The 23,530-nt window shown below is 54.8% G+C and overlaps 4 protein-coding genes across 4 annotated transcripts; 2 read left to right on the forward strand and 2 right to left on the reverse strand.

The window, feature by feature from the left end:
• Positions 1 to 2,315: 2,315 nt before the first annotated feature.
• Positions 2,316 to 3,233, reverse strand: COL26b_000876 (uncharacterized protein; the record flags this gene model as incomplete). Its single annotated transcript, XM_053173840.1, has 1 exon — positions 2,316 to 3,233. One exon carries the CDS (start codon positions 3,231 to 3,233, stop codon positions 2,316 to 2,318), a length of 918 nt encoding a protein of 305 aa, XP_053042397.1.
• A 2,898-nt stretch (positions 3,234 to 6,131) lies between these two features.
• Positions 6,132 to 6,806, forward strand: COL26b_000877 (uncharacterized protein; the record flags this gene model as incomplete). The annotated part of the gene is made up of 1 exon (XM_053173841.1): positions 6,132 to 6,806. One exon carries the CDS (start codon positions 6,132 to 6,134, stop codon positions 6,804 to 6,806), a length of 675 nt encoding a protein of 224 aa, XP_053042398.1.
• Positions 6,807 to 8,552: 1,746 nt separating this feature from the next.
• COL26b_000878 (uncharacterized protein) lies at positions 8,553 to 15,713 on the reverse strand (the record flags this gene model as incomplete). The annotated part of the gene is made up of 4 exons (XM_053173842.1): positions 8,553 to 9,855; positions 9,904 to 15,075; positions 15,157 to 15,242; positions 15,294 to 15,713. The coding sequence occupies 4 exons, from the start codon at positions 15,711 to 15,713 to the stop codon at positions 8,553 to 8,555; spliced, it is 6,981 nt and encodes a 2,326-aa protein (XP_053042399.1).
• A 5,399-nt stretch (positions 15,714 to 21,112) lies between these two features.
• Positions 21,113 to 22,915, forward strand: COL26b_000879 (uncharacterized protein; the record flags this gene model as incomplete). The annotated part of the gene is made up of 3 exons (XM_053173843.1): positions 21,113 to 21,326; positions 21,456 to 22,280; positions 22,335 to 22,915. 3 exons carry the CDS (start codon positions 21,113 to 21,115, stop codon positions 22,913 to 22,915), a joined length of 1,620 nt encoding a protein of 539 aa, XP_053042400.1.
• Positions 22,916 to 23,530: the final 615 nt, after the last annotated feature.

A 23,530-nucleotide genomic window follows, 5' to 3' on the forward strand; every position in this document is an offset into this window, starting at 1 on the left:
CTCCCTCGGCTTAGAGACTCCAGCCACCGAGTATTAATACTGCGGCAGACTTTGGTCTATTTGCTGCAGACCAAATGAGGACATCTCCGCGCTTGATGATGTTGCGAGAGGGAATCGATATGGATCAGCCACCGCCTCCTAGACTCATGCAGCGGTCTCTCAGCAGGTTTTACGGGCAGGGTATGGAGCCGTGCGACGATCACAGCGTACGCCGTCTGTCGTATTTATCTAGCGGAATAACATTAGAACGACAATCAACGGGAGAGTGTGCTCGATGACACCGGAGTGATGTTGCGATCACAGTTCAGAGGTTCACAGAGTTGCGTGATCGGCGACGGCTTCTAGACTGCTGAGACACAGATGTCATCCCGCCTTCCATTGATCAGATACAGAGCCGCGTGAGTGGCAAATTGGGGTGAGAGTTCACACATGGGTAATCACCGTGTATTATATGCGACGGAGAATGAAGATGACTTGGCCGAATGCAAAAGATTCTTCTGTTGCGTGTACCGTCTCTGGTTGATATGTACCTCTTACTGCGAGCGGTGGAGTAAAACTCACCAAATGCGAGGACCTGACGATCGGCAGGAATAGCCCTGGGAGTTGAACTTGCTGAGCTGAGAATCATTCCATTGGTAGTGGCATGTGTCAAGACGAGTTCGAGCGACTCATAATCACACTCGGGTCGCAGACGCAGCGGGTGTTATACTTCTGTCGACGTGGAATACACGGGGGATGAGAAACAGCACCCAACAGAGCTGACGGGCAGCGCATCAAGAGATGAATGGATGCTACGGAGATGAAAGTGCTTGTCTATCAGCGGAAACTCGTTCTTTGAGGTACACCGATGAGAAAATAAGGTACACGAGGCACATCATTCTGTGACGGTCCTGTCCGCAGCTTGATCGGTGTCGTTGTGCGTTTTATGAAGGCCCGATCTGGTGACGGCACAGAGCATGACCGGCTCGGTCCCCTTAATGCATATACAGACTGGGCATGTCTATAGTCTTAGTCTGCAAGATGAACCAAGCTCTTCCATGTGTTTACGACCATGAGGACCTATGGATTGACCCGTGAGTCAACGAAACTTTGCTCAAAGCGAGTTGGAACGGTCGCTGCATTCGTGGAACAACGTCGTTGTAGCCGGTTTATCATACGAAGAATGAGGTCGAGATAGAATAGATCGATAGTGTGAAAGCATGTGTAACGTCCTTGATTGGGTATCTGCACTAGATGATCAGCAGCAAAGCACATGGGGGAGAGGTTCATTCTGGATATCCAAAGCTTCAATCTGCGTTTCCGTGGTTCGTTAGTTACTCTGGGCTGGAGGAGTAGCCTATATAGTGGCAGAGCTAACTTGGTCATGTGATCCTCTATCATGCTTCTTCGAATCGGCATAAATATGGCTGTCGAGCGGTTTCCAAATACCCAGGCAGCAGCACAACAAGAAAATGCAGCGGCATTGTCGGCGGACGTAATCTTAGGCTTCACCATGACTGGGTTTTCAAAATGGACTGTACGCTCAGATAGAGGCTTTCAGTCACCACAATGGCTGAAGTTTGCCGCCTTCTTCCATGTATTGCCTAAATTATATACAAACAGAGATGATGTTAGACAAGCCAACGGGGTTGGCAGGCTATCGGCGTACTTGGACAGGGAATCTCAACTTCGGAATGCTCGTGATTCGATGTCGGGACTGCCATGGCTAAGGCAACGCGATGCAAGGTTCAGAAGCGTCATCTTTGGCGCTCCTTGAAGAAAGTTCCTGGATTCCTGTGGTTCTACAGGTGTCTTATATGTGTCTACCCGATGCAGCAACCATAACAACGCCATGTAAATATGAAGCAACCATTTTCTGCGACGCCTTCGTGGTCGCCGCCTGTGATTCTTAGGTACCCAGGACTACCTTCTTATTACGCAAGGTCGGTCGCACCTGTTCTCTTCCCGACCTTTCTTTACCGCACGCCATCTATCTACTTGGCTGAAAGGGAAGTTCAGCCTCCATCGTCTGTCGTGAATAGACCACCGGGCGTAAGAAGCGACATCGTTCTTTTGAAGAAGTCCGCCGCCAGACTCACAAGTAGTCTCTGCAGGATCCCGGATCATGGCGTTTCGGTCACTTCTCATGTAGTCTAGAAGCATCTGACACTCAACAGCATTTCGCAAAGAAATGATCAGGGTGACGGACTATGGTCCAACTGAAATGCAATGTGTCCTAATCATCGTCCAGGACAATGACCTCGTTTCTGTCAAGAGTCTGTCAGCTTCATGATGCAACTGTAATAGTCAGGGACGGACCCCTACACAATTACTACTTACTCATTTGAATGGCTTCGTCCCTTTCTCGAGACACCCTGAGCTTTCCAAACCCGCTTGATCTCCTCCTCGACCGTCGAACTGACAGCAGAAACCTCCAAGACCAGGCCTTCATTCGCAAGCCGATCGGCATCCTTGTTCAGCTCGCGCCGAACGTGCCAGAACTGAACCGTGACGCCCATCTCGCGGAGTTTGTCGATGTACTGCGTTAGCAAACGCCAAAGAGCTGCATTTTTTACAGCCCCGCCACCCGCCGTCCGAAATCCATTCGTCTCCCATTTCGCAATATAAGGCGGCTCCCCTTTCTTCCCGCCTGCGATGGACTTGACAACGTACTCTGAATCTGACTTGACGACGACGTGTTTCAACTTCTGGGGCTCTCCGCTGGGCTTTCTTACGTCTCCGTGCTTCACGGTATCGGTGTACCGTTGAATACCACCCCTGGCGACAATCGTCGCGCCATGGAGCGCAGATATGGCGGACATGATTTCAGCAATGTTGTTTGTGTGTTTGGCGCCCTCGAGAAGATGGTTCGGGATCCGGGCAGCCGTGTTTTTGGGGTTGCCGGGTGCGAAAAATACTCCATAACCTGACTTGGTTGCCCTTACCGTGCCGTTCCCAGGGCAGGCGCCATCGATGGCGATGACGAGGGGATCCTCGTGCCCAGAATGTTGCGACGAGGGGCTGCACATGTGAGTGAATCCCGTCTGGCCGTCGAAGAGCTCTATTTTGCCGTCGTTGTTTTGGAAGAAGGCTCCTCTCAAGGACCCCGAGGAACGACTGAGAGCTGGGCCTGACGCCTTGTCCTGTTGGTCGAATTGGGGCTGGTTCCCATTTTTTGGCGCGGCTTTTGCAGCTCGACCGGTTTTATTGCGCCCGTATCCCGATGCTTGAGGCCGCTTGTACGGATGGTACATGATTTCAGATCGTAGGGTTGGTTGTGAACGATGATGATGATGACTTTCGCAGATTTGGGACGTGAAGTAGGTACACGCGGGCACTGTGGCTGGCGGTAGTGTCTCCTGAAAGATGGCGGACGTGCGCACCCTCCCCCCACGTTAGTGTCCTTTGTTCTTAGCCAGAGCAGGAACATTCCATGTCAAACTAATTGCCGACAAATTTATCGAAAATTCATCCAATTGCAAATCTGGCATCGCAAGGAATCATTAACCAGGACCACAGTCTCGTTCTGCCAATGTCGTCCACCTGAGAATCCCAGACGCGGTGCGACGCGTTGAGCCAGCGCCTTTCTGGTCGTCTGATATATCCTCACACGAAGCCAGGAAGACGCGACTAATAAGCTTCGAGCCTATTTGTCGCGTCATTGTTGGCACATCATCCGACTTCCAGCCGTCAACGCCAACCAGACGTCCCCGTCCTCAACTTGCTGCCTCTGGAGCGTCACGGATCCGCAGTCGAATCTATGCCCTTCTGAGCATCAAGATGCTTCACGACACAATTTGGTTTGCTTAAGATGAATCCAAAAAAAATTCTCATTTAAACATTCAGCTGCATTTGCTAACCCTGAGAACTCCATAGCTATCCGTTGACTTGAAAGGAAATGCTCCTAGCCTTAGTACGTGAACACTGGTTTACATCTTCGACTTTTTCTCCAATAGTACGCAACTCTCCGGCACTGCCCTCGGATCCATGTCAAGTGGATGATCACAACCCGCATGGCGCTGAAGCTCGTCCGTCAACCACTCGGTATGTTTCTCGTCAGGGCTCAGGTCTATCGCAGACAGCACGCCTCCAGCAACACAATAAGCCTCGTTATTGTCGCTATTCGGAGCTAGCCACCAATCTACCCTGACTCCCAATACGCCGAGACCTTTCAACTCTCGCCACAAAGCCTTCCAGAGATCCCTATTCTTGACCGGCTCTTCATTCACCGTCAACCATCCGTTCTCGCGCCATCTCCATATCCAAGGTTCTCGGTCCCTTTCTCCGCCTCCCATACCTCTGGCGACGTATTCGGACTCTGTCTTCGCTACGAGGTGTCTTACAACACACTCATGTCCTTCTTCGTGCTCCGGGCAGCTACAGAACCCTCCCTCGGCGCAAATTCGCCTCGAGATTTTGAGACCTGCCAGAGCAGCGTGAAGCCCCGCGCGCGGGCCGGTAAAAGTGCCGTCGGATAAGAAGCGCTTAGCGTTGTTTGGATTCTCCGGACCAAAGTACACGCCGATGGTTGAGATATCGTCTGAAAAGCGCGGAGCATGAATCCCTTTGACTGCCACGACGAGAGAGTCGATATGAGCAACATCTACATGGTCTGGACAGGCTACGTGGATGAAGTTGGTGTTATAGTCGATTACCTCGAGTTTGGTGACACAGTTGTTGAGATAGTCACCAAAGACGGTTGGAAACCTGAAGGTGGACTTAAAGGTTTCTACCGCCTGTGGTAATGCCGCACAGCAATGACAGGAAGGCTGCTCTACTTTCATCGCTGTCACTTGTTGTCGTTGCGAAGTGATGTACTTGGTATATTAGAATAGATAGATGTATGTTAACATACATAGGACTTAGTCTAGTTTTACTCACCTATATTATAATCTTTTACTACGATTGTTAGTAGTGAAGTTGAAAATGAGAAGATGGGCGCGAGAAGCGGAAGCATGACGAGTCGAGATAGATGCAAGAATATGTCCTGGGCGCGTAGCATTTATATAATACAGAGGACTTCATACTGAAAGCTTCCGCCGGATCTGACCTTTTGCTTCTGCCCCAGCAACCTTCAAAGTCAAACCCTATATCTGGTGAAATCTTCCAACTTCCCCGCATCGTATGGGCTCAAGACTAGGAGAGTTTGCAGTCAGAGTGCACCGTTAAAAACATTAGATGAACCTTTTCTGGGGTCCAGACCTCTCTCACAGCCAACCAGCCTGGCTCATTGAAGCAGGCCTCATGTGCAACATGTGAAAATGAACAAATCTCTGCGAGGGACGAATCCAGATCAACTATTCTGAGTTGAACTGGAGGCGAGATATGTAGAATGAAGGATTATTTGTGCCATCGTGACGACTCCGTCTCATGAGGCTGTCCATTTACATGCTGCTAGCTGTGTACCCAGCAAAACTGTAATGACGATACTTTCAGTTCAAAGTGAACAAAAACAAAAGTACGTCAAACATGCTAGAAGGTTCTTTCACAGTAGGAAGACCGGGCATTGGTCCTTACAAATCGTAGATGGGAATAGGTTGCAGTGACGTTGCGTGGTTGAGACCGCGTGAGGTAGGACTAGGGTCCCTCAATCCCCAGCAGTCTTCGTAGGTGCCAGCTTTGGGGAGCGCTAGCACGCTAACCGCCCGGAAGCCACCCTGAATTCCGCCAACGACCGCTAACAGAACGGCAACCTTATCTCATACCTCCACGAACCCCTCACAAACACTGCGAAGATGAGAACATCAACATCGCCAACGTCGCATCGTCTTAATGGCCTGCATGAGATCCATGCAACAAGCCCCGATTTTCTCCAGGGAAATCGATCACTTCACAGGTAGGAAATCGCTCATCAGGGAACCCGATCGATCGCGGAGTTCTGGTTGGAGGAAGGCCCTCCGTGTGATGCATCGTCGCACTGGAGAAAAAGCAATTCTCAACTTGCGTACGCCGCCGTTGCCGACAATGGACGAGAAGAGACCGGCAGCACCAGGCCCGAGGAATTCGTCAACGATTCTCGCGTCATCGCGTAGATGAGATGTATATAATCTGGAAGCTTCCCATACCCCGCGCTGATGAGATCAGATAAGAGCTCATCCTGCGAGGAAGACGTACACTCACATCCCAGGAAACCCTTCCAGACGATCTTGAACATGAATACAGGACTACCAGAACGAACGAGCTTTCCTGCCCCGCCCACGAGGATCGAGTTTGCCCGTTGCTTCCAGGCGGCCTATCGGGCTGACTTTGGCGATTCTGGCTGCTCGCTTCGAGGCGACTCGGACTCGGACTCTGGAGAGTCCTGGCCGTCGATCCACACGTCTGACTTCTCCACTGAGTCTGACGATGATGCCCTCACGACCGACTACGAGGATGACTACCTCTTGCGCACCGGCATCAAACCGTGGCCGACTCTGGGTCCCAGACCACCGCCCCACGCCCGGGTCAAGAAACCCGTCAAGGAGGTCCGTCTGACGGTCCAAAGCAGGAAGGACGCCGCCCTCATTTTCGAAGATCCCAAACTGCGGCACCAGCCCGCCTTCTCTTCGTGGGAAGTTGAGCTGGGACCGGAGAGAGTGAAAAGACGCGAGCGTAAACTGCTGCTGCGCCGCCAACGCCAGACCGAAAGCTTACGCCGAAAGGAGCATTCGCCCTCGCCCTCACCATCGTCCTCGACCTCAAGTGATACGGAAATGGACGAGTCGGACATGGACGACTCAGAAATGGACGACTCTGATTTTGATGATATCAACCAGCTCTTCGCCGAGGCGCTGCGGCAACACGACATCGCCACCGGCATAGACCCGGCAAGCCTCCGCCGCCGCTAACAACGTCGCATGCTCGCAGAAGAGGCAGAACCGCAGCCAGCATCGAAGCTGCGCGAGCAACGACGTAGAGCCCTGGCAGACAAGGAGCGTCTGGAAGAGGAGGACCGACGTCGTCTGCTCGAAAAAGAACGCTTCAGATCGCTGCCGCACAACGACCCGGAGAGCAGGCGAAGATTCCTCCGCAAACCTGGGGAAACGGAGTTTCTCGAGATGCGGCGCAGATGGTATGAAGGCGAATGCCGTCACAACGAAAGGGAGGCACGGCGCCGTCTGGTTGAAGCAGAACGATTGAGCCAGCTGCCGTACAGCAACCCCAAGACCAAAGAGAGAATGCTCCGCCGACTCCACGAAGCCAGAGACGATTTGGAATGGTACAGGGTTGACGAGGAACCGAGCAACCCTCCGACTCAGCCAAGCACGCAGCAAGCTGCTCAACTCGGTGACTCAGTCAACAACCAAACATCAGAAAACGTCCGCCGCCCTCCCCCGCAACCTCCCCTCCCCTCCCACTTCACACTTGGGAGGATCCCAAGGGCCCAGTCCCCACGAGACTCCCAAAACGCCTACCGCGCCTCCCTCTTCGCCCTCATCGCCGCCCTCCGCGCCGCCGCCCCCTTCTGCCAACCCCCCTCGAGTCTTTGGAGTGGAGGCGGTTTGACTTGATTCTCCGAACAATATGGACCTCTCATACAGAGTAACCGCAATCAGTCCTTACCACATGCAAGAAATAGCTCATCTTGTGTCCTCGCAACTTCCACCGTGGTTCATGAAGACTAGATGGTGTTATCCACCTCAACCTGATCACAAGCAACGAATGAAACACATACCCATACAGTCGATGTCTCAATGCCTAGGAGAACTCCCATGCTCCCCCTCCTATGCCTTTCTCTTCCTTCGTCCCGGGACCACCCCGAGCACCATCATCGCCGGAGGCACCAGGGATTCGCAGACATCACGGGGGCCGGGAGGATAGCAGAGGATCGCACAGCTCCGAAAACTACCCATTCGAGCACTGTGGCCGGCTGAGGAGGGGAGGAGAAGCAGACCACAACTACGAAATACGCTGATTGGATCAGTATACCAGCCCAGGCGACCATCTATAATGCTTGGCATGAGTTAGCCTGGATTTGTCTTCATGGAGGAGCATCGGCGAAGACTTACCAGAATACTCTGGACATCAACTTACCCTGAAACAAATTCACAGTCAACGGCACCAGAGTTTATTAATCATGATTTGATTTTTTCAAAAAAGGAATGAACACATAGCATAAGTCTAATCTAAAGGTTATCCGTGAACGTGTTTGTTGCCGCCGTCAAGATATTTCGCGCGCGCGCCCTCCTTGGCCTCGCCGCCTCCTCCTTTGTCCCCAAGTGGTTGGGGTACATGTATGTTTGATGTAGATAAGCGGAACGAACAAAACACCATACACGAGGACGGCCCATCCCGTCTCTCGTCCTCCTCTCCCCGATGTCGTATCTCTCCCTTTTTTTGCTCCTCCCCATGGCGGGGGTAAAAAAAGAATATGCTTCGCAGTCCGTGGGCCATTAACGAACGCTTTTTCTGTGTGTGTATATAACAAAGAAGGTTATAACATCATTATACAATCCAAAAAAACAAACAGGCTCCGTGAAAATGTGTATAGGTAAGTGAGAGAACCGGCCCTGAACCCAACATGACAAATTGGGGCGGCGACGCCCCGGGGTATTTTTGACTTTTTCGCAAAATCAATCGCATCATGCTCCCGTTTAAGGCTTCGAGACCTGCTCCTTTCTGAAGAACTTGAAGAAGAGGATTGGGATGACCATTTGGAATCCCAGGCAGATCCAGAACCACCAACTCGCGATACCAGGCATCAGGCCCTGGGAGAAGTCGGGGAAGGTCGTGTTGGGCGACAGGGCGTTGGGACTCGTCGCGCGCGCCAGCATCGTGAAGGCACTGCCCACGATTTGAGCACCGATGAGGACGGCCAACACGTGCTGGCGCGTAAGTGTCGCGAGAAGCATCATACCCAGACCGACACCCTGGATGTTGTCCAAGAGACCGAGCCAGAGCCACAGGCAACGCGAGAGGATGGCGGAGCCGACGGGGCCACCAGCCCAGGGGAGGTACATGCCCATGCTGCTGGTTCCCCAGAGCATCTGCGCCCAGCGAGGAGCGCAGAGACCGATGGCGAAAATAGGCAGAAGCCACGTGTGACTCTCGGAGAAGTAAGAGAAGACGTAGAGGATGAGGCCCCAGAGGACGACGAAAAAGCCCAAGGCGAGGAGCACAACTCCCCAGCCAGGGATGAACTGGGAGGCAAAGAGGAAACCCCAGTTACGTCCGTAGGGAGCCGACAGCCAGTAGTTCTGGATTATGATCATGATGAAGAAGACCGGGACGAGCTTGCGGCGGATGAGGGAGATGTAGAAACCGGGGATAACGTCGGGAGCCTGGCGGTAGTAGTCGGGGAGACCCAGGAACAGAATGACACCGATAGCCCAGAGCATGCAAGCAACGGGAACGCAGATGATGACGGACTTGGGGATAGTCGTACCGTCCAGGTAGGCCATGGGAGAGGTCTCGGGGGTGTGCGTCAGGGATCCCCAGTACCAGAGCATAAGGGAGTAGACCTGAGCAACACCGGCAACCGCAAGGGCACGCATGATCCATTGCTTCGTGGGAGCTCCACCTTCGTCACCAAAGTTGAGGGCGAAGGACAGAGCACCAGCGCTAGCGCCAGCAGCATAGAGAGCGGTGGCGGCGTCTTGCATAGCAGCGCTGGCTTGCCAAGGGGACAGCAGTGGCGAGACACCCAACAGGAGGAAGGCCAGGCCGAAGAAGAACCAGGGAAGGGAGAGGGCGTAAACGGACTTGGTCATACGGACCAGGAACCACCACAAGAAGGACGTGACGAGATAGGTAGCCGCAACAATGTACAGCTTGAGGGGCGTCTGGTTGGTGTCACCAGTAAGGAGGACGATTTGGTACGAGTTGATGGAGATGACCTGGGCGAAGGAGAGGAAGAAAGCGTAAACGGGCCAGTCGCCGATGCGGATAGAGAGGATCCTGCGGTTGTTAGTGTTGAGCTCGCGAACAGAGGTGTTGGGCACTTACTTCTTGAGACCAGTGGGTGCGTTGTAGTTGTCACCCAACAGGAACTCATCGTCAACGGGGCTGTCATCGTAGCGAGTAGCGCCCGTGAGACCACTGGGGGTGCGGCTGCGGCCACGCTCGCCATCCATCTTGGCACCGAGACCAGCGCTGGAACCGGGGCGGCTGGGGTTGGGGCTTCTTGAGCGGCTGTGGTCTCTGCGGCCAAGCTTGGCATCACGGTATCTGGCAAACCACTTCTTCTCACTCTTTTGGAGGTAGTTCTCAATGCAAAGGTCGTTGATGGAGTTCTTGGCGGTAAGACTGTTAAGCATTTGCTCGAACTCGTCGTAGAATTCTCCGTTCTTGTCCGTGAAGTTCTGGTCAACGTTCATCAACTTGAGATCGTGGCGGTCACCAACGACATCAGGCAAGGACAACTGAGAGCTGTTGCGCTGCTGCTTGTAGAAACTGGGTTGAGGGAGAGCCAAGTCGCCAAAGCCAGGAGTGACAGGGGAGGTAGCATCGTTCTGGGCGCGAATAGCAAAGCTGTCTACACTCATCATACTCTCACGGCCACCGCCAATGGAGCTGGAGAAAGAGCTGCGACGAGAAGAGGGGATGCTGTGCCAAGGAAGGTTGGGAACAGGCAGACCAGGAGATTCGGAGATGCGGGGGCTGGCGACACGGGTAGGCGGCGGGAGAGGAGAGGTGGCTCTGGAACCGGTAGGAGTCAACTCGGCACCGTACTCGCTGACAGCAACGCTGGAGCGGAGAGAGGAGTCGGTCAGGTTGCGGATGCCGCCAGACTTCTTCTGCTTGGCAGCCTCCTTCTTGTGAACCTTGATAGAGTCGTTGTAGAGGGTATCCAGTTGTCTGATCCATTGAGCGACGGGGAAACGCTGCTTAGCACTCCACGCACGCATGAGAGCTCTCTTTCTCGGCTTGCACTTCAGGGCGGATTCGATAGCCTGCTTGAACTGCTGAAGCATGTGGGCAGGAGTCATGGACTCGACCGTGAACCAGAAACCAGGCATCTGACCAAGACCACCGACACGAGCACCGACACCCAGAGCTCCCTTACGACCGAACTCGACGGCAACGAGACCGAAGGGCTCGTCACGAGAGGGAATGAGGGCGAACTCGGCACCAGAGAAGATGTAGGGAGGCAGCTGGGTGAACTCAGGCTTGCTGAAAACACGCTTGGGGTACTTCTCCATGAGCTTAGCGAGCTTCAGAGCAGCGAACTTTCCGTAGAGATCGATGACGGGACCAATGCAGATAAGCTGAGTGGAAGGGTACTTCTCGAGAACGGTGGGGAAGATATCGGCGATCAAGTCGACACCCTTTTGCAGCGACCAACGACCGACGAAGACGAACAGATCAGCATTGGGGTTGACCTCAAGACCAGCCCATTCCTGGGCTTGTCTGCGAAGAGTAGCGCGGTTGGCCTCGAAAGTCTCGTCGATCTTGATGTCGTCCTGGTGGTTGGAGATGTCCTCCTCGGGGTTCCATTCGCCAGTGTCGGAGGGATCGGGGTTAGGCAGTTGACCAATGTTCTTCAGAGACCAGAAAATGGGGTAACGAGCCAGGGAACGATCACCATACTTCTTGGAGACACCAACGGCACCGAAACCGCGCTGGTGGATACGGAGGTAACTGGCAGCAGCGTGCAGCAAGTTGAAAGCGGAACCGTACTGGACGTAGTCCTTGACGACCTTCGGGGGCAGGTTGAAGACGCTGTACACTTCCTTCTGTTCCTCCTCGGTTCTCATGGGCCACATACCCTGGAACTCGGCGTTGTGCAGAGACAGACAGACGGGAACGGTCTCAGGAAGGAGGTAAAGAGGAGCGGCGGCACCATGGTAATCGTTGATGTGGTAGATGTCGACGTTGAAGCGGCGGATAGACTCGGCGATACAGCTGTTCCAGGCGCAGTAGAGGATAGCACTCTCGAGATCGTCCATGCGGGCAATGTACGGGTCGGCCTTGGTCTGTTGACGGAAGATCGGAGCATCGAGAATGACGTAGGTGATGTTCTTGTGGACGTGGTAGTAGACCTTGACCTCGTAGGATTCGCCCATGACTTCGACAAACATCGGCTCGGCCTCGTTTTCCAGGGGGTATTCGACGTCGCCAACGACGGGGACAACCCAGATCAGGTCGACGTGGGTCAGAGCTTGACTCATGAGCTTGGCCATGACACCAAGACCACCGATCTTAATGCTGATCTTCCAGTCGTCGATGTTGTACTCCATGGTGGCGATGAGGACCTTTCTGCGGGGGACACCGCCGGTGGCCGCGGCGGCGGCTGGCGTGACGAGGGGAGATGGGGGAATCTGGGACATCTCGAGAGATTTGCCTTTTTCTCCGAAGTTAATGCTGGACTCATTCCCGAGCTTGAGTGGTAACCAACCCTTCTTGGAGAAGCCTGACTTGTTGATCTTGACTTGGTAGAATCCCTTCATGTAGATCCATCCAGCAAGAGCGGCCAGGACGATGGGCATAAGACCCAGGAGGAAGAAGAACACAATCTGGATCCACATGTTGCCCTGGGGCTCAGTAGAAATGTTCCAGTTGGCGTCGTTCAGGACAAGCTTGTAAGACAGATAAGGCATGGGGGGAGGACTGGTCAAATTGACCACGTTGTCAGACAAGGAACTGGGGGGGAGACGATCAAGTACTCCATCACCGTTGGGGTCGCCGTAGATGAACGAGACATCAGGCTGGTTGTCGGGGTTGATACCCCAGAGGTTGAGCTGAACCTGGGCAGGCCACTCGTACATGAAGTGAAGCGACCACTCGTTGTCCGCAACTTGGTCCATGAGGTTGGGAAGACCGGCGTCGTATCCCCACTTGTTGAACGGTCCGTGGAGGAAGATGTGAGGCCATCGGCGAGCGTACGGGATGTCGCTGCTGTCGGAGTGCTGGGAGAAGGAAGACGATCCCAGAGGCTGACTCCAGTATTGGACAATCAAGTGCTTGCCCTCCCACTTCTGAAGGTCGGTTCCCTCCCAAGCCTGGTCAACCATGCGGGAGTTGGCACCGGTGTAAACTTGCCAGTTGCTCCAGCTGGAGCCCCAGTTGGTGCTGTAACGCCACTTGTTAGCACCGGCGGCCGAGTGTTGGATCGTGTAGACGCCGTTGCTCTCCTTCATCAGAGAACGAGAATAGTTCGCAGTAGAGGGGAAGACGATGGGGTTGTAGGGCTTGCCGAAGCGGACGAGGAAGTGGTCAGTGGCATTGGTTCCCTTGGTGCCGGCCGGGTGGTCGAGAGTGATCTTGATGATACCATCAGGGACGTTTTGGAGGTTGGCAGACCACTTGTAAACAGAGGGAATGGCGCCAGTCCAGGACTCCTTCTCAATGGGGTCCATCGCACCGCAGACAGGAGTATCGAAGGTGACGTTGGTCTTAGTGTTGCCATCGACGTTGACGTAGGCGCTGATAGCGTTGGTAATGTCGCTGCAGGTCACCTCGGTGGAAAACTTGATAGCAATGGGAACCACGCCATTGGCATCGGTGGAGTCGATTGGATAGTCGTGGCCAGGCTCAAATCCAGTAACCACAGGCGCAATTTCCATCCACTTGGTGGAGGGAACATAGGCTCGGAATTCGAAGGGAGTCATGGTAATGGAGCTCAGGCAACCGGCCTTCTTGGTAGTGCCCGTGAACGTGTTCGTCTTGGACGAGCTCTCGAGAGTGATGGCATCGTCGCTGCCGAACAAGTTGCGAACCTTGCTGCTGGCGTCGAAGGGAGCAATGAAGGCGTCGTCGGAGTTGCAGTCGAAAGTGTAGGTAGTTTCGTTAGGGCTGTTGTGGTAGACCAGCCAGACGGGGTCGCTGGTCTTGCCAGACTGCGCACTGCTGAGGTAGTCGCGGGCTACACTCCAGATACCAGTCTCGGTGGCGGAGCCACTGCCGTTGTGCAGAATGTACTGGGTCTGGTTCGCCAACTGCTCAACGAGCCAACCACCCTCCAAGACGGGGTACTCGTCACGGAAAGAGAAGATGCGCTTCATCCAGTTGCGCATGGGGTGGGAGGGGTCGCGGTGGTCGTAGGCAACGGCATCGTCCTCACATCCCTTGCGACCCTTCGTGATAGGCCAATTGACGTAGACAGAGTTGTCGCCAGCATAGCAACCGTGGTACTTCCAAGCTTGAGCAGCAGAGAACGCCTGACGACCGAAAACGTAGTTGTTTGCAGTGTTATCCAGGACATAGAAAGCCTGCTCCTCGCCGTAGTAAACGAGAGGAGCACCCGGAAGAAGCAGGGTGGTGATGAAGTACGCGAGAAGCATGCGCTCAGTACCGAGCTCAATCGCAGGCCAACGGAAAACGTCCTGGTTCGTGACTCCGTACAGGTGGCGAGGGTCAAACTCTCCGGTGTTGGCGTTGTAGAAATCGTTTGTCAGAACCATCTGGTTCCAAGTCTGAACCCAGTCGGTGGGAAGATCGTAACCAGCTTCGAGATGACCACTCATACCAAGGAATCGAGTCATGAAACGGTAGATGGAGTAATGGAAAGCACCACCGTCCAGGGCGCTCTTACCGTGCTCACGAATGAAGACGCCAGAGTTAGCGGAGTCGTTAGACTTCATGTTGGCGGCAGTGGCAAGGTCCAAGGATGAAGCCATCTCGGGTGTTCGGCCACGACCAAGGTAGATGGAACCCAGAGTGTTACCACTGGTGATTTCACCGACGACCATGAAGTTATCCTTGCCGACGTCCTTGGCGCACTTTCGCATAGCGGTACTCCATTCAGCCTGAGCGTCGACGGTCACCTGGACAGCCTTGTCGATACGGAAACCATCGATATCCAGCGTCTGAATGGTCATGCAAGAGTAGAGCTCGAGACGCTCTCGCACCGAAGGGACCCACTCACGAAGACGGTCCTGCACGGAGGCGAACTTTGCCAATTGACGCTGCCAATCGGGGAAAACACCGAAAGCCTCAATGTCACCATACTGGTCGAAATCACTGTCGTAGCAACCCTTGAGTTGAGCGGTGACGTTTGAGGCGACGAGGCTACCATCCTCGAACCAGAAGGCAGGGTATTCACAAGATTCGTTGTATGTGTTGCCAATGTCGAAATCGAGGTACCTGCGGGACGACTTCCAGAGAACCTTGTGTTCCTCGGTCAGGAAAGGGGTGGACGCGTTGAGATAACCCTCAAAACCAATGAGATCGCCCATGCTGTATCAATGTAAGTAACGACAATGCCGCTGCGAGCGGGGGTTCACTCACGTCGCCATTGTCTGGTCCATGACCACGTACATCCCCCTCGCATGGATCTCGTCGATGGCTCTCTGCCATGCCGTGATGTTACCGAAGTGCTTGTCCAAGAGGGTGAGATCGAGAGGCTAAGTAACCATTAGCTGCCGCGTTCCGTCGCTGTGTCGCGTGTGCCATACCGAGTATGAATCCGCCTTCCATGGGTCGTTGATGAATGGGGAGCCAGCAATGTAGATACCCTTCACTCCAATACCCTGAATGTAGTCCAACGTGTCGATAAGACCCTCCACGTCTCCTCCATGACGGAGCTGGTTGCTCATGATATCATGTTCGAATAGCGTGCCGTTGGCATTGTCGTTATCGGGGTCGCCATTGACGAAACGATCGATGAATAACGTATAGAATGGGAAACGCCAATTTGTTGGTGATTCTTGGAAGGTGTGGTTGTCTCTCTTTCCCGAGTATTGAAATGGAGTTGTTGCTTCTCTGTTGGTGTTGAGGTTGTAATCGACTTCGCTGGCGGTGTACTTGAGTCCGGAAACGAGTGTTGTTGATGCAGTAAGGAGTGTAAGTGCCCAAACCTTTAATGAATTAGACATTGTTACTCGAACTCGCCGCTGGGCGAGTGAGTCAAGGCGTACAAAAAATAGACAGGAATGAGTGACGAATTGAAGAAAGGAAGGAATGTGGTGATACTTGGGAGGGAGGGAGTGTGAAAGGCCGCAAAGCAGACCAGCAAGCAGCAGAACGAATGACGAGTTAGACACGAGACTAGGCCGTGGCACTGGGACGGATGGGAAGAAAACTCGGCCGTCAACACCACGTTGGAACAGATGGGAGAAAAAAAAAGGGGGTAATCTCAAGGGAACCCAGGTCAGCCCAATGCCCCAGGCTGAAGTGCGGAAAGGGGGATCAGGGAGTGGCTGGGGCCGCAGAAGCGTCAAGTGTCCATGAAGGATCTATCCATCCGCCTCGCCTCCCAAGGCTCCAGTCTCCAGTCTCGTCGTCTGGGCGGGCAAGTCGCGGCGCGGTACAGAGTGCGGTGACCACCCCTCGAGGGCCGCAGGGCGTCGATTTCGTGATGAGAGATGGGGCCCCTTCTGCAGGAACGGACCAGCCGAATCGCTAGCCCTTCCTCCTCTCGCCTCTCACGCTCTGAGAGGTTCCCGCCAATGGCCAAGTTCTCTTAGAGGTCCCCTCCATCTTGGATGATGGGCGACCCAACCAACCCCTCTCTTGGTACCAATAGGCAGTGCTACAGCGGCGTGTTGACAGGGCCCTCTCTGCGTCCTGTTCGAGAGTCCGCCTGTGAGAGGACAGGCTCGGAAGCAGAAAGAGCAGGTACAGGAGGTACAGAAGGTACATGATAATGTGGCTCCGGGGATGGCCTGGGGCTAATTCTGGCTATACGAAGTTTGGAATATGGATATGCATCAGCGGCAGGCTCTTGCCTGTCTGGCGGCGAACCATGAGGGCGATGGGAGATTGACAGGCTCCGTGTTGAATTACCATTTTGGACGAGCCCACAATAGAGAGTGGCCAATACGGTGGCCCCGAGGTCAGCGGAAGCAGGGGTGAGGGCTGGGGTGCCAGGATAGGCCGGCACGGGCTCTCGGTTCTTGTTGGTTGATTCGGGCGAGCTCCGTCGTCGGTCGAGGTATCCGCTGTCAGTCGGGCCCCCGGTCGCGTGGGTGGATGGAGGACGTGCTTGCCTGTATCGAGTCAGTTTTAGTTTTGGGTGGTTCCCCTCTCTGAGGCCCAAGAATACGAGACGTTGGAGACGAGCCAGGCTGTCAGGACGGATCATCCATGCGCGACAAGATTATTCGGAGCCGTTGATTTCCCAGTCGGGAATAACTGAGGCTCAAGGGCCCATCAACAAAGAGCACGGTGGAAATTTGACACTGACAGACGCCAGCAGACGCCGGGCACGCGGCCTCTCTCGCGGTGTGGCTTTCTGGCGTGGGATGGGCGGTCAGTCGAACTGGATGGGTGATGGGTTCATCTCAAGTGGCATAAACGTTTATGCTTGGGGGCGGCGGACAGGCGTCGACGGTGCTCGGCAGCACTGTGATGGCGTGTGGTGCGTGTGTTGAGATTGGAAACAGTCGCGCCGCGCCGTCCAGTGAGGTCTGTCTGCGATGGACGGTGGACTGAGCCAAGCCAGAAACAAGATGGTACGCCCGTTGGATCATGATTGTGACGTCGGGTCGCGTTGGCGGCGCAAGGCTAGGATAGCGTGCTGCTGGGCTGCCATGGTTTTGTCTCTGGCGTTGGTCTTGGTGCATGCAGTGTGCAAAGTGTGCCTGGCAGCAGAAGGATGCCAGAAGGATGGGATGCGCAGGGCGGCAGAAGGGGAAAAAGCAAGCCGGGCCGAGCACTAGCAGAGGTGCGTGGGCGACGGAGGCACTTTCGTTAGGACGGAGCGCGAGGCAGACGAGACATGGCGAGAGAAGCGGGTGTGGATGGCGGCTGGCAGATGTGGATGTGGATAATTCACAGTTTGGCGGCGATTGAGTGTCAAGCAGTATCGTCGAGAGAGAGAGAGAGCCGAGCCACACCTGGTGGGGTGGTGGTGGATCGCTATCGGGGATCTCTTGGCCAATCCTTTTTCCGCGGAGGACGGCATCAGCCACAGATCGCAGTGGTGACCACCGTTTTCTAAATGATCCTGCAGGACCTAAGGTTGGTCCTTCCTCGCGCACGCCTCGCAACAGCCACAGGAGCCGGGATGGCGTCCCAAGACGTTCCATTGCGATCCACAGACGCCCCATCCGCCCCCCACTTAGGCACGAGGAAGTATCCTGTAATGGGACGAGAACTGCCAGGCACCCCCGACACCGCCGACCGGGGTTCGTGGCTGCTGCAGCTGCACCTGTCGACGGGGACCAGGGCGGTAGCAGTTTCTGGGTGCGACAAGGGGGCGCTTTTTGCTCTCCAGCGTGTCCAGCGTCCACCAGGTGCCCTGTGTGCGCAGTGATTGGCGGTGCAGACCAAGAGCGCGGTCGAAGTGGCGGGCGAGTCAGGGACTCTGGAGAGCCCTTCAGGGCTTGAAAGTCTTGGAGCGGGTAATTATGGCCACAGGTCCTGGGCTGACGGTGCTGGATTCTCTTCTGGGCGCGCTGAAACAGGGCAAATTGGGGTGCAGAAGCAGAAGAAATCATTCAGAAGCTCGCCTAAACCAGATGCCCGGCCGAGCTGAAGTCCAGACGCCCTCCTTTTTCTGGTGGCGTGCCCTGTCTGTCAAAGGAGCCCTGGTCATGTCTGATTGCCCGGGCTCGCCCTGCGGCGGCGGCGCGGCCTGTTGCCGTCAGTTTCTCTTGGGATCAGTCAGACCGCTTAGGTGCGCTGCGGCATGGCATGGCAGGCTGAGGCGGAGGGCTGAGGCGTCTGGGAGCTCCCATGTTTTTGAGGTTTTCAGGAGGTCTCCCAGGTCCCATCGATCGTGAAGAAGCCCCGTCCAGGAGGTCGCAGAGCTGAGCATCTCCGCCACCCGCGCGTCGGAGGGGGATGCCCCGAGGCATTTTATAGAGTTTGAAGAGCTTGGTGCCATTGAGTTTGGGCGAGGTCGAAGAGAAGGGGAACGGACGAGAGGAGCGGACGTCTCGCAGAATTCGGGATGCTTACCTAAGGTCCGCAGGTAGGTAGGAACCTAGAGTGGGAGGAGTCCCAAAAATTAAGGTACCTCAAGATACTTTGTACCTGCCATTCTGCCATTATCCGTACCTTACCTCCACGTCTCTCACCGACATGCCCCAGCACACCCTCATTACTGAGCTGCTGCAACCCCGTCTATTTGAACGGTGACCAACCACATGTCTGGCTCCCTTTGATTTGCTTATCGCTCATCTACATACAGGTGCAGCGCCCGTCGCGTCGTCGTCGACCATATCGCAGTACAGTACATACATACGTCTCGTCGTCATGTAGGTGCTCTCTGCGTCTACTCTAAATAAGGCCGTAATAGAGGCCGTCAGAGTTTTGTTAGACTGAACGGCAGCTACCTATGGCTGCTGGCACTGCTGGCTGCCAACCAGGAACATGGCCGTCGACCATGCCGTCAAGCTTCTCCCAAGAGGACCAAGTAAACAAGAAGAAGCTTCAGCAAGCTTATCCGTACACGCCACCGCGCCAACGTCAACAACAAGTAATTGTCATGCTGCAGGAACAAGCGCATCAAGCTACCAAGGAAGCTCCCAAGGCCGCACCAAGAAAACCACTTGGTCAGCACGAGTAGTGAGAGCAAAACGTTCTCGTAACAAAAAGCCCGCCAAGTCGCGGCGCCAACGCCAACATCAACAGCAGCAGCGCGCACTATCGGCGGTCCCTCAAGCTCCCAGAGCCACTGCCGAAATCCAACTCCCACGATCGTGGTGCCACCACGCCCAATCGGGAAAGACCCCTCCATCTCTGCGCACAAAGTTCCAAGGTCCTTCCAAGGCCGCACCGTTGGCGGCGCTGGCGGGCCTCTTGGCAGGGGAAAGCCGCCTTTTCGCTCATTTTCAAGCAGGCTCGTCCATGCACCTGCTGCCATTGTGCATTGGCATTTACAGTACAGAGAGAGTACTATGTAAGGTACAGACTGCATGTACGTACCTGCTGTTTTCGAGATGTGCACACCTCAGCTTTCCGTCCAATGACAGCATGCAGACGGCCTCAGTTGCAATTTGTTCCTCCTGCTGCGCCGCGGACGACGGTCTTTTTTCCTCACCTCACACCACACCACCACTGGCCGCCGGCATCAACTTCGATGCGGCCGCGGAAGTGCTGCTGACCACCATCAAAAATCTCTTTCAATCGCAATGCATAAATCAGCACCTTAACTGAGCCTCTGCTTGGCGCCACGACTGTCTCTCCTTTTGCCAGTTTCTGCCATCAGCTCAGTCTGTCTCAAGTGAGAGAAAAAAGACGATGAAGGGCGGACTTCCACCCCATCTTCTAGTGCTTCCACGCATTCCTCACCCACCACCACCACCACCTACCCCCGGCTTGGCTTCCGTACGCAGTATCGTATTCCCCGGTCCTTTCTTATATATCTCGCTTGGGTTCAATTTCCCCTCGACCACTTGTTGGTCATGGGAATCGACCATTTTAGCCCCCCAGAGTGGGCCTTTGCCATCCCATTGCCAATCATCCCATCCGATCCGAGGCATCGACATTGACAGACACAGACACCCTCCTCCGCCTCGTGCTCCCATTCCACCCTACCTTTGTCTCTCTGCAGAAGTACTGCGGAGTGCGTATCTGTACTGCCTGGTATTAGTCGCTGCCACCATCAACTGTCTATTCCCCTAGTGCCTCTGTACCTGCAGCAGTCAGGAACCGTGATCTCATCCAGTGCCCAACTCGCACGAATCACCATCCATGATCCCGTCACTCACATCCCATCTCTTCGGTCTGTTGTGCCGTGCCGTCTGTTCCCCTCTCCGCGCAGTCCACGGCAGTGTCACCCGCGGATCTCGCATTTCTTCATTGGCTCTCTCGTTGGGCTCCCCATAGTCCGTAGCTAGTGGCCAAGGTAGTTTCATTCTGCCCTCCTCGTGTTTGCTGTCAATCACTGTGTATGGTCTGCCAATGTCCAATGTCCTGCTTGACGCGCTTCGCCCCCCTCTGCCAACCCGTCTCCACGCCTTACCACCAGAACCAGTCACTCGTTTAATCAACCCAGTTTTCCCCTTCCCACCCCTTTTCCCAATCCAGATACGGGTTCCTAGGTCGTCCGCTGCTCTCCAAATCCATTCAAGGGACTCCCATTCGCTCGTTTCGTCCGTCCATCCCGATCCTTCCTGTCTCTCTCTCTCTGTCTGTCGACTCCCCAAAACTCTATATCGCCGTGTTTCTGCGCGCGCCGCAATCCTTCCTGACCCAATTCATTCCTTTCTTCACGTACGTCCGCAACGCACGTCGAATCATCAAAAGTCAATCCCTAATTCACGCCTTCAGACGGCGCAGTCATTCGTTAAATTTTATAATTCAAAAACAAAACTCATTGTTCGATATGCGCACCTCAACTTTGGCTTGGGCCGCCGTCACGGCCCTCAGCGCCCTCACCCGGGCTGCTGACGTCGACGAGTGGAAGTCCCGTTCCATCTACCAGGTCATGATTGACCGTTACGCTCACGACGATGGCTCTACCGACCAGACCTGCGAGCTTTACAAGTTCTGCGGTGGTACCTGGAAGGGTCTCATGAACAAGCTTGACTACATTCAGGGTAAGACGACACGGCCCGCAGACTCACATCGCCATCATCATGATCCCCCATCAGCTTCATATGGACATACCCGATAGAGTTCACACTCACCGAGACTCACCTTGACCCAATACTGACAACGACCCTCAGACATGGGCTTCACTGCCATCCAGATCAGCCCCATCGTCCAGAACATGGACGAGAACACCGCCGTCGGCGAGGCCTACCACGGCTACTGGTCCCTCGACAACTACGCCACCAACGACAAGTTCGGCACCCAGCAGGACTTTAAGGACCTCGTCAAGGCCATCCACGACCGCGACATGTACATCATGGTCGACGTCGTCGTCAACAACATGGTCCAGAAGCTCGACTCCCTGCCCCCCAAGCTCGACTACTCAAAGTTCAACCCCTTCAACGACGAAAAGTACTTCCACCCTTACTGCAACGTCACCGACTGGACCAACAGCACCGACTACCAGGACTGCTGGCTCTACCCCTATGGTGTCGCCCTTGCCGATTTGGCCACCGAGTCCACCGCCGTCGTCACCGAGTTTGGCAAATGGATCAAGGAGCTCGTCTCCAACTACTCCATTGACGGTCTCCGTATCGACGCCGCCAAGCACGTCAACGATGACTTCCTGCCCGGATTCGTCAACGCCTCCGGTGTCTTCGCCTTCGGTGAGGTCCTGACCGGTAAGACTGAGGACTTCTGCCGCTACCAGACCAAGAACCTCCTCCCCGGCATGCCCAACTACGTCGAGTACTACCCCCTCAGCACCGTCTTCTTCGGCGGCGACCTCAACGACCTTGCCCGTCTCCGTGGCGAGGCCCGCGACGGCTGCACCGACATCTTCGCTCTCGGCTCCTTCACCGAGAACCACGACATGCCCCGCTTCGCCGTCTACGATGAGGACATGTCCCTCGCCAAGAACGCTCTTGCCTACATCCTCCTCACTGATGGTATCCCCACTGGTAAGCAAGCCCCTGCTGTCTACTACATGGTGACATGACTAACAAACCCCAAAGTCTACCAGGGCCAGGAGCAGCACTTCAACGGCAACAGCACCCCCTTCAACCGTGAGCCCCTCTGGCAGTCCAAGTACGACACCTCCGCGCCCCTCTACGAGCTCACCTCCACCCTTCTCGGCGCTCGCAACAAGCTCCAGTCCCTCGACAAGTCCTTCGCCACCACCGCCTCCGAGCAGCTCTTCGTCGAGGAGACCCACTTGTGCCTCCGCAAGGGCCCCGACGGTGCCCAGGTCGTCTTCTGCATCACCAACAAGGGCGAGAAGGGCGACACCTACCAGCTCTCCGTCGGCGGCTTCAACCCCGGCGACCAGGTCGTCGAGATCACCACCTGCGGCGAGTCCACCGCCGACGGCACCGGAAACGTCACCATGTACATGAAGGCCGGCCAGCCCCGCGCCGTCATCCCCTTCGCCGCCCTCGACGGCACCAAGCTCTGCCCCAACGGCACCACCGAGGCTTCCAAGGCCGCCGACAACCAGAACAGCGACAGCAGCAGCAGCGCCGCCCCCGCCTCCTTCGGCGCCAGCCTCGGCCTCATCGCTGCCTCCGTCGCCGCCGCCGTTGCCCTCATGGCATAAGCAATGGGCCGCAGCTTCATTTGAAAAAAGAGATTGTCGATCGTCAAATGTTTTTGACATTTGAAAAGAAAAAAGGATGACGGGTGTACTGCGTGCCAGACCCAAAGAACCATGTTTGCTTTTCCGTTTATATCAATGACGCCAGTTTCGCGAGGAGTTTGGGATAATATCAGGATACCGCAACGAAGGGGAGAACATGCACATACATCATACATACCCACCCCCCATGTCAAGTTGAATTTGTTTCTTCTTCATAACGCTCTGTAATTATCTCATACCCGCCCCGGCACCTCTCCTCCCTTTCCCTCGCAAAGTTGAGAAGGCACTCATGCGTCGTTTTTTGTGGTCTGGTGAGTATAATGTATTCTCTTATCTGTCTCGCACATGTAATGTCTCTCCCATGAAAAGGTGTACGCAAGACATGATGTCTTACATGTAAGTAGATTTTCAGCAAGGGCGCAGGCTAAGTTTCGCAGTGATACCATACAACCACCTATCAAATTAAAGATTCAATATCATAAAAAAAAAATCAGTCCGATTAATTGCATGCATCATCAACACGTGAAGTCATCAGCAAATCTCGAAACGTTCAGTTTAGCACCGTCCCCAGTCATG

Source organism: Colletotrichum chrysophilum (genome assembly GCF_026319265.1).
Source record: "Colletotrichum chrysophilum strain AFK26 chromosome Unknown scaffold_3, whole genome shotgun sequence".
NCBI classification, from domain to species: domain Eukaryota; kingdom Fungi; phylum Ascomycota; class Sordariomycetes; order Glomerellales; family Glomerellaceae; genus Colletotrichum; species Colletotrichum chrysophilum.